Source organism: Mya arenaria, chromosome 13 (genome assembly GCF_026914265.1).
Source record: "Mya arenaria isolate MELC-2E11 chromosome 13, ASM2691426v1".
NCBI classification, from domain to species: Eukaryota; Metazoa; Mollusca; class Bivalvia; order Myida; family Myidae; genus Mya; species Mya arenaria.
In genome coordinates, this window is record NC_069134.1 from 24,184,213 (window position 1) to 24,195,267 (window position 11,055).

The following is an 11,055-nucleotide window of genomic DNA, read 5'->3' on the forward strand; positions in this document are numbered from 1 at the left end:
AGGCATTGAAGCCAAAATCAGCTGATTCCGAGCCAAAAGAATAAAAGGTAAAAACTGTCAATCTGTGAGAGTGCAGCTTCAAGGCCACCGCCAACGAATCGTATTTCACCCGAGATCACCGTGGTCTTGACCTATGACGCACGGATCTCAAAATCATTAGTGGTCATATTCTACTCACGATTAACTCGCATACCAAGTATGATGTTCCTGGACCTAAAACATTTTCAGTTATTGGGCGTTTTTTCACCCCAAGGTCACCGCGACCTTGACATTTGACCTACTGATCTCAAAATGAATAGGGATCAACTACCGGTCATGAGCAACCTCCATACCAAGTATGAAATTCCTGTGTCCAAGAAAGTGTCCACTCAATTTGTTTTGGATATATGCATAATGTCAGAATATAAGCCAGTCGTTCTTTTAAATTAATATTTGTTTCTTTATTCTAAGATATAGTAGAAAAACGCACCTAAACTCATCATTCGCGGGAATTGGGCGGGGCGGTTCGACCCGTTGGAAACTGGACATGCACATCAATTCTGGTCGAGCTACGTTTCTGTTAACCATCCATAAACAAAGTTTTATGACACAAACTATTTTTTGTTTTCTTCTGAATAGCATTTATTTATATATAACAAATAATTAAATAAACGTGACATTAACTTATGTAAATAAAAAAACAATTTAATGCAAATAGGTGCTCGTTATCTTTTTTAATCCAAATAGAAGCACAAAATGTAATTTGAAAAATATAATAAAGTCATGGACAAACCTTTCAGTGCATTACCCATGAGATGGTGAACAAATAAAGCAAAATTTCATTCAATTAACTTTCTGAACTGCATTCAATGTTTTGCAAATGAGACATAGAACTGAATCTATTGCTTTCTCGGTGGATTTAAAAAAAATAAATATAATTATGCAAACAGATCGCACTCTCTATTTAGATTTAAAGCAAGATCTTCGACATGGTTGCATTTGTATTATATTAACCAATTCCATTGTGGCTTTAAACTAGAGCAATATTAGACAGGTCATGATAAAACAAACATGATTTAATTATTCATCTGCCATTTATTTTAGTTAGAAGCGAAATATTTGATGCACATTAAAAATGGCAAAAATATTTTTTTATTCTAATTTGCATTAATTTGAATAGTCAACAATATCAACATTAACATGATTTTATAAATAGACAAATTACAATAGAATGTCACTATAGAGTGCTAAGAGATAACACAATCAGAGATAACAAAATGTTTACAGAATAAAAGGTAAAATTCAGTCAAATATTTATGGAAAAAAAACACAGAAAAAAGCACAGTAGCCAAATGTTTAAACATAAACCCCGTTTAAATCCATGCAAAATCCCCTTTATATACTCGTACCAGTACAAAATAAAAGGTAAATTTGAGTTAAATATGTATGTGAAAAACAGCATAAACAAGCTCAGTAGCCAAAAGTTTAAACATAAACCCCGTTTAAATCCATGCAAAATCCCCTTTATATACTCGTACCAGTACAGAATAAAAGTGTATAAGTGTGACAACTGCACAGTATAATAATAATTTTTGCTGTTTTAGCACCCATGTCCAATAAAAATCTGAAATATATCAAAACTTGAATCACATAATTTCAGATTTGTCATCTGTTTTTCTCTGTTACTTTATCAAACATGGCTCGCACATTTTGACAGATCTCCGACGCTTGCTCCTGAAAACAACGGTAACAAATTCTTAACAGTGATGATTCTGATTACAGTTCATACACCTAGGCTTTTCACCATACAAATTATATATGCATTTTTTGAACAATTAGCAATTCAATACATTCTTTTCATTTTTTAATATTCTAATCAGACTAAAATACAATCACTCATAAAAGGAGCTAGCATCTTTAACTACAAATTATTAAGGCTTTCGATAACAAATAAGACACGTGAGGTTTCTTCGGGTTCTTTATATATCTAAGCTCCCTCATAGCTAAAGACCATTTTCTTATGTCTCATTTTTCATCTTACATTTGTATACTAGTATTACGATTTTTTAAAAATACATATTAGGTTTAAATAAATGCAGTACAAACCTCACTCAAGCACTGGAATATGTAGGCACTGAACACCGGTTTATTGATATTGCCAATCTTAAAGGCAATGTTATTGATGGTACCACCGTCACAATACTGCACCACCTGGGCAATCGTGTGAAGAGGATGTCTCTGCAGTACCTCCTGAAAAATATATTATGTCTATTAACCTTAGACATAAAACCTACACATGTACATTGACCAAAAGCTGGAAAACCCTCATTAAAATGGATAGCTGAAAATTAGGATTTCCATAGCCAGAACTGTAACTTGTTATATTTCTTCAAACACATATATACTATCATGTATTTGTCCATCAATATTAGTTATTTTAAAAAAAAAAATAATTAAGAAACCCGAATTGTTTTCAGACTTATAACCAACAAAAAATTAAATAGGCATAAATTTATCATCTACAAGTTCTCCAATTAATGTCATTTTAAATGACATGAAATTGTACTGGAAATTATACACATTGTAACTAAAAAATGTTTTAATTATTTCACACCTAAGAGTATTTTTTAAACAAGAGCACCCAAGATCCAACAATCATCTTTATTTTTCAGTCAACAAAGAGTCACAAGCAGTGGGTTTCTTCATAATTTTGGGGATGGGGCCAGGCCTTTCTGATCGGGGGAAAAAAGAAAACATTTGACAAATATTGGATATTCAACTTTTCCAAGATATGAACAAGAAAGCGCAAAGATGACCCTTTATCTCTCACATGATTGGACAAAGTGTTCTATTGCTCTTGATTGGACAATATAAAGGATACTGCCTGCCAAAACACCCCTCATGACTGTAAATGATAAAAGGGTCACATTAGAAACATTTCTGTGAAATATTTTGGGATCGGGCCAATGGTTTCTGAAGAAGTTTTAAAGTTTTCCATATAGACATAAAGTAAAAAGTTGCCCAAACCCTGGCAGCAATGTTTAATTTATAAATCACAATGAGGTTATGCAATTTGATATATGGTCACCTATTAGGAACATTTCTGTGAAAACAAATTGAAATCGAGTAAATGGTTTCTGAAGAGAGGTTTTCCAAATAGATATATAGTGGTGACTAGCCCTTGGCCACCATGTTTTTATATAAATCAACATGGGGGTGAAGGGATTTGACAAAGGGTAACCTTAGGAACATTTCTGTGAAATTATCATAAAATTGGGCCGAAAGCTACTGAATAGAAGATTTCCAAAAAATTCCAAATAGAGATACTAGTATAGTGAAAAGTAGCCCCATCCCTGGCAGCCATTTTTTCTATGAATAGTATTTGATGAAGAAATTTGCTAAAGGAACACCTTAGGAACATTTCTGTGAAATTATTTTAAAATAGTGCCAGCTGTTTTCCATACAGACATAAAAATTGTATCAAAAAGTAGCCCCACCACCAAGACCCATGCCTTTATACGAATAAGTATGAGGTGAAGGAATTTGATACAGGGTATCCTAATGAACAATTTTGTGAAGCGGGCAAGCGGTTTCTAAGAAGTTAAATTCCAAAGTTTTATCCTTTTGGTTACCATGGCAACCAGAGTTGTGCATGGAATCGCTTTTATTGAAGGAATCTAGAACAAGAACATACAAGGAACATTTCTGTGAAGTTTGGTTGAAAATGTGGTTAATAGGGAGAAGATGATAAATGGAAAATGTTGAGGAAAGACAGGTAAAGACGGGCATTCACCAATCAAATTAGGTGAGCTCAAAAATAGACAAACTAGATAAAAGTATTTTTTAACAGCATGTTTCAATAACATGAGCTGTCACAGAGACAGCACGCTCGACTATTCCGCCGCTTTTCAGTGTAAGGATTGAAAAGTTTTGGCGAAACATGCATGGATCACTGTTAGATTAGATTTTAATGCAATACATGATGTGCTAAGATATTAACATAAATGTGGTTACATGCAAAATTTTAACCAGAATTTTTAAGTGTAATAATAAAGGGCCATTATTTGCAAAATACAGTTATCTAACTTGGTTATTCAATTAGGTTGGGTGGTTGAATACTATTGTTTAAAGTCTCAATGCAATACATCAAGTAGTTGCTGAGATATTAACCTATGTGTGCTTACACGCAAAACCTTAACCAGAATTTCTAAGTCAAATAATAAAGGCCTATTATTTGCATTAAATGCAAACTAGAGTTATCTAACTTGGTTAATTAAATAGGCTGGATGGTTGAGTATCATTGTATCAAGTCTCAATGCAATACCTCAAGTAGTTGCTGAGATATTAACCAATGTGTGCTTGCACGCAAAACCTTAACCAAAATTTCTAAGTCAAATAATAAAGGGCAATTATTTGCATTTAATGCAAACTAGAGTTATCTAACTTGGTTAATTAAGTAGGTTGGATGGTTGAGTACCATTGTATCTAGTCTCAATGCAATACCTCAAGCAGTTGCTGAGATATTAACCTATGTGTGCTTGCATGCAAAACCTTAACCAGAATTTCTAAGTCAAATAATAAAGGCCTATTATTTGCATTAAATGCAAACTAGAGTTATCTAACTTGGTTAATTAAGTAGGTTGGATGGTTGAGTATCATTGTATCTAGTCTCAATGCAATACTTCAAGTAGTTGCTGAGATATTAACCAATGTGTGCTTGCACGCAAAACCTTAACCAAAATTTCTAAGTCAAATAATAAAGGGCAATTATTTGCATTAAATGCAAACTAGAGTTATCTTACTTGGTAAATTAAGTAGGTTGGATGGTTGAGTACCATTGTATCAAGTCTCAATGCAATACCTCAAGCAGTTGCTGAGATATTAACCTATGTGTGCTTGCACGCAAAACCTTAACCAGAATTTCTAAGTCAAATAATAAAGGCCTATTATTTGCATTAAATGCAAACTATAGTTATCTAACATGGTTAATAAGGTAGGTTGGATGGTTGAGTAACATTGTATCAAGTCTCAATGCAATACCTCAAGTAGTTGCTGAGATATTTACCTATGTGTGCTTGCACGCAAAACCTTAACCAAGGGGTGACGCCGACGCTTGGGTGAGTAGTATAGCTCTCCTTATTCTTCGAATAGTCGAGCTAAAAATACACCAACTCTATCATGCATAAATGTTTTGGTATAATTTCCTTACTAAAAAACAAAATTCAAACCATAAATTGGGAATATTATTTTCACATTTGGAATGGGAGTGGTGCTGAATTTCGACCAAAAGTTAGCTTGAACAATAATCACTGTAAAGAGTTATGGGCCTTGCAATACATGTGAGTATTTTCCCTGGCAACATGTGTACCAAGTTTCAATTGAATATCTTGAAAGGTTGTATAGCTACAGCCAAGGCGGCCAAGGCTAAAGTTGTGCACAGTGCTGCGGCCGTCAACAACATCAAGACAATATCTTAACTTGTTTCTTGGAGAAACAGACAAGCTAAAACTGTTTAATAACATAACCAAAACAAACAGTAACTTTCAAAATCAAATTGCTTTGGAATAGATTTTGATACTATTATCCAATTATAATAATTGCACTAATGACAAAACATATACATGTATGATAAATGCAATCTATATATTCCACAACAACAATATTATACCTGTCCTTTCATTCCAAGAACTATGAATCCATGTATGGAGATGTTTAACTTCACTTTCTCATCATCTTGAGCAACCATGGGTAGTCGCCCTTCAATCTGACAACAATAGGGAAAAGTCATTCTTAAATATTTTTAAAATTCAAAAAAGGCATAACTTTGTCTACATATAAGATATTGTTGTCAAAAACAGAAAAGTCTTCATTAATGTTGCTTTCCATTAGTTGATCCATTTTTATCAAAATCAATCATGAAATTAAAAAGTATATCTGAGTAAGATACAATGTTTCAATATCCTTGTTTTTGCCTTGACCTAATTAAAGTAGCACTTAAATTAGACCATAGACGTTCATAAGTTGTTTACCATGTTCCAGTCACATTCTAGACATCTTGGCTTATTTCCATCGAAAACAACCTTGGATGTTTATGGACAGTTTACAGTTATTTTTTTAAGAAATCTTTATATTAACTACGCTGCTAAGTAGATCATGTAGTAATTTCAATTTAGCAGTATAACTTAATGACTACCTTTGGGAATCTTAATTATTTATGCAATAATACACTTCAGAGGCAATCAATTTAAACTTAGTATTCATACAAAATACACGGCAAAAACTAAAATCAATTAATATTATTTTTTTAAATTTTAAGAATTTCTTCTACCGATGTACTGACATACTAATACATCTGAGGTTGTTTTCGGTGGAAAATAGACAAGGAGTTCTGATTGCTTCCAGTCCATTCCTATATTTTGATATTGTATGCATACTTTGTATGTTGTTGTTTTTTCAATAAAAACCAATGTAACACTGACTGTTAAGCCAGAATATTTGTTTATATAATATACACACAATTTTATTTATAGCAGGTTGAATAATTAGGCCATGTTTTTAAACGTTGTTTATAATTGTTACATTTAAGGCAAACAATCCATCAAAAGGATGCAAAGATGTGTTAATGCATTTAAGATTTACATCATGATTATTTCTATGTTTAATTTATTTGATTAACCATTATATTTTTTTTAATGGATTTCATTTTTGGATAACACCATAATGACGCTACAATAATGATATAATATATAAAAGGGCATTTATATAACAAAGTTTTACTATGATCATATAGGCAATTGTATTAATTTGTTACTTAAATACCATTAAATGTCTTTAAAAGTCCACTTATTAAAAATAGCTCTCAATGAAAAACAAAAAAATTCAAACTAAACATACCGTAATAAAACTTTACCAATTAAAATGTTTTGTATTAATGATGGAATGATTTCCTTTAACCCTTTAGTTTATTATTATTATCTATTTACAGTGGTGTAATTGTTAAGGAGAACCAGGGCTTCTGGCGGAGTACTAATTTTTTATTTCTTTGATTTTCTTATGTTTATAAGATTTATTTCATGTCTACATCTATCACTTTATTGGGTTTTTTTTTTTTTTTTAATTGCTTAGAAAGGTGTCTGACATTTAAAAAAAGATATTATCCGAACTTTTTATTCATTTTTTATACTCAGTCTGGCTGAATTTCATTCACTCAAATATATACCAAAATAATATACTAAAATAGTGTCAATTTACAGGATAAGCAAGCGTTTCCTCAAGATATATATATTGCATTCTTAATCCAGTGGTCGAAATTAACACAAGCCCTGCACTGATAAAATGACACCCGGGCTTTCTCAAATTCTGAATTTTATATAGCAGGGCTTGTTCAAAAATATGATTCCATGCAATAGTATAAGAATTCGGGCTTGTTCATCCAAAAGTCTAATTTCGATGACTGTTAATCCATGATAAACCGTCATCCTTTACACAACAAACCAATTACTCTTGGACACTATGGTAAGTTTAATGAGCCCATTGGGGATGTAAGTTACCTGAGCCTCTTCAATTCTGTCAACAAGTTGAGCCTCCCGGTCCCGTGTGTGAGAGCCACTGATCACAATGTCTGGCACAATACCCAGAAAGTGAACCTCAAACAAGTCCTTTTGGTGATCTTCTCTAGTCGAAACATTTTCAATGCTAGAAACATGCTGAAATAAATATGAAAGTATTAGCTAATCCCTAATGTTAATAAATTTGACAATATCCGAATTCATTAAATCCGAAACACACATACAATAAGAGACAACGGGCAAAAAGAACTTCTTGATCTTTTTAACGTCGCTGTTTTGGTTTTTATATGTTAATTATAGCACAGTATTTCAAAACTTCGAATTCGAACATGATCCATCAATAACGAACTCTACCTTCGTCGATTTTTTGCGTGGAGGAAACATTTTTCAGCTACATGTAGCAGACAACAGTTTTGATTAACGAGCGTCAATATATTATGGTTTCAATAAGACGAGTCTCGTGTGACACGAGACGCGAGTCTGCATTATAACCCAGCGGGACGAAGCAATTAATATCAACGTTAGTCAAAGTGTTTCTCATTATGGGTAATACCATTTGGAAGAGCAAGAAAGCCTGACTAGCTCCAGTGGGAGCAGGACCTTTCAACACCAAGACTTTAAGTGCTAAGAGTCAGATAGCCTCATTTGACTTTCTCTATGGTGTGACACTTGGGTATGAACTGTTAAAGCACAATGACAACCTAAGCAGGGCTCTGACAAAGACATGTCAGTTTCTGGAGGTCATGATCTTGCCCATATGTCAGTGTCTATAAATGTAATAGTGAATAAATGTTACTAAACGATAATAGTTTTATATCTATCAACTATTTTAACCGATAAAGGTTTAGATAAAAACATGAAAATAATACCTGAACTCACTGGAAATCGAGTCTTTCAATGCTTAAAATTGAAAAAATCTCGAAAGGAGGGAACACCCCTCCCGAGCCCACCCCTTTCGCGGCCCCAATGTCAATTTCCTTCCTACGTGCAGGCTGCTTTTCAACCGGCCTTTTAAAAACGAAGACTTTTCAACCCCGTTAGAATTTTTAACCCCTTTTTCAAAAACTTTCAACCCCTACCTGTTTGGACTTTCCAACCCCTATATCAAACACTTTTAAACCCCTAATTGAACATTTTAATAGCCATATTGAAGACTTTTCAAACCCTAAAGCCGAAAAACTTTTCAACCTCTATTATTTTTATTTTTTTGTCATTTTTCTTTTTTGCATAAGGCTTAACACGTTACTTGGAAACACATTTGTTAGTTTATTTTACGCTTTTGGATGTATACATGTACATGTGTAGGGTGATTACGCTACCAAAATTGAGTAACAATATACGCGAATGATGCTGGTGTGATGCTGTCAGATAAATTAAGCTAAAGAGAAGAACGGCAAGCAAAGGGTGATGGCAGTGACAATACAATTATTTTAGTGCTGTTTCTTTAGCTCTGGGACGAAGAAGACTGTTTGAACGCATCAAGCAAGACCTGGTACATACACACGGGTTCTTATTTGTCGCTCAGCCTGCCCAACTCGTCCGCGCTTGAAGACTGACTAGCGTGGCCGACTACTACACAGTGTAACAGGACCTCTAGAACGATTGCGACCTCATGACAGGGACACCAAGACCAAACCGAGGATACAAGACGTGCCGCCCAGATGAAGCTGTTCGAGTTAAAATTTGCAGTTTTGGGTGATTTTGGCGTTCGAGGTCCTCCGTCTCACAATCGGCAGAGAGAGGAGCAACGCATTTAAACTGTGTTTTGAACCCAAGCTAACTGTGTCATTGAAAATTCCACGACCTAACCACCAGCTTGGCACCAGTGATTTCACTTAACCAGTGACGATATAGGACTTGTTCCGACCGTTACTTCAAAGCCAGGAACCTCGTTATGGACTGCTAGAATTAGGGAACGGTTTGATCGGTCAGGTTACCGTATTCTTCACAACATTGAGTACAGTCGAAACCCGTTGGCTCGAAATCGTTTGGCTCGAATTCATCGACGCTCGAACTAAATGTTAAGGACTGATCAATGTCTTCAAACAAAGGTAAACATTCCCGCTTGGCTCGAAATTTCCGAGGCGCGAGGTATTTGCGCTGGTCCCTGGTAGTTCGAGCCAACGGGGTTCGACTGTATATGGACAGCCAGAATTTCACGAACCTTCTGAGAAACTTGACTCCGTGTGTGACTTTTAAGTTCGATTAACAAGTGTTATCAAGATGTAAAACATCAGTACATAATAAACACTACATGCAATAGGTTTATTATTAAAGGGAAGTAATGCAATTTATCTCATAGTGTTTGAGTAGTGTATACATATAATACACCATCTCTAATTTCATGAATCAAATTGAAATAATCAATTTTAATACAATTTCACTTTAGAAAGCAAATTAAAGTTCTGCAGTATACTAAAGAGAAACAATTTATGTATAAAATACTATAGCATTGACTCACGGTGATAACATGCGATAAAATATTAGGTTTGCCTGGAGAGGAATCGTTTCTGGGTGTTTCCTGGTAGATAAATGTCCCGTTAATTGGTCAAATTTTCTCCATAGGTTGTAGGTCTGAATGATTATGGCTGACACTCTATTTTTTAGTCCGTTAAGTTTATCAACATATGGGGGGGGGGGGTAAATTGGAGCTGTTTTTCACTTGAAACATTAGATTAAATGTTGAAAGAACACGTGTGTTTAATGTTATTATAAATCCATGGCAGAATTTCTACAGTTTTTCTATTTCACACAAAACAAATAAAACAGATTATATGAAAATAACGAAATATGAATGTTTACACAATAACTGCAGTAGAGGCACTGTTTTCATTAGTTTACTTGTCATATTTCCTATATATACATGTTTATCGATTTGTCTTCCTCAGACCTAGTACGAGTGACATCACCATTTTTATCATTTTCAACACCAGCCCGTTGCCTTTGCTGTTGTTGCTGTTGCACTGTTGGGAAACATTCGGAGCTCCTCTGCCATTTTTATCGAAAACAACCTCGGATGTATTTGGACGGTTTACATACTCAAAAGCGGTACGTTTAAGTCCGCTGCAAGTAGATCGCGTAGTAATTTTATTTAGCAGTTAAACTTTATGACTTAACTCTTGGGAATCTTAATTATGTTTGCAATAATATACTTCACTGGCAATCAATTTAAACTTAGATTAATAAATACAACTCTAAAACACTACATTTCAGTAATGATATCATTTAAAAAAAAAATACGAACTACTTCAACAGATGAACCGGCATACATCCGAGGTTGTTTTCGATTGATATGGCCGAGGAGTTCCGAATGTGTTGGGAAAGTCAATGGTTGTGATGTAATTGAACTTTGTGTGAAAATTTCTGTAACGTATATATCACATAACCTGCTTACATTGATCACTATGTGGGAAATGTTTCATTTATTTATCGAATTCGGAGAATAACACCATTTAGGAACTATATCAATAGTGACCCACAATGGATAACAATGGATCGTCGTGTGAAC

General features: G+C 34.1%; 1 protein-coding gene across 1 annotated transcript; it reads right to left on the minus strand.

Moving 5' to 3' along the window:
* Window positions 1-608: 608 nt before the first annotated feature.
* LOC128214506 (uncharacterized) lies at window positions 609-7,956 on the minus strand. The gene is made up of 5 exons (XM_052921005.1): window positions 7,902-7,956; window positions 7,530-7,685; window positions 5,648-5,743; window positions 2,086-2,229; window positions 609-1,713 (listed from the first exon to the last, which is right to left on the minus strand). Exons 1-5 carry the CDS (start codon window positions 7,929-7,931, stop codon window positions 1,645-1,647), a joined length of 495 nt encoding a protein of 164 aa, XP_052776965.1. The 5' UTR covers window positions 7,932-7,956; the 3' UTR covers window positions 609-1,644.
* Window positions 7,957-11,055: the final 3,099 nt, after the last annotated feature.

Bases quoted from the DNA above. Each gene is read 5' to 3' on its own strand.
- LOC128214506 (XM_052921005.1), bottom strand. From the start codon at position 7,931: ATGTTTCCTCCACGCAAAAAATCGACGAAG. The intron at 5,744-7,529 runs GTAACTTACATC...TATTGTTGTCAG, and splicing joins ACAGAATTGAAGAGGCTCAG to ATTGAAGGGCGACTACCCAT. The intron at 1,714-2,085 runs GTTTGTACTGCA...CGTTGTTTTCAG, and splicing joins TATTCCAGTGCTTGAGTGAG to GAGCAAGCGTCGGAGATCTG.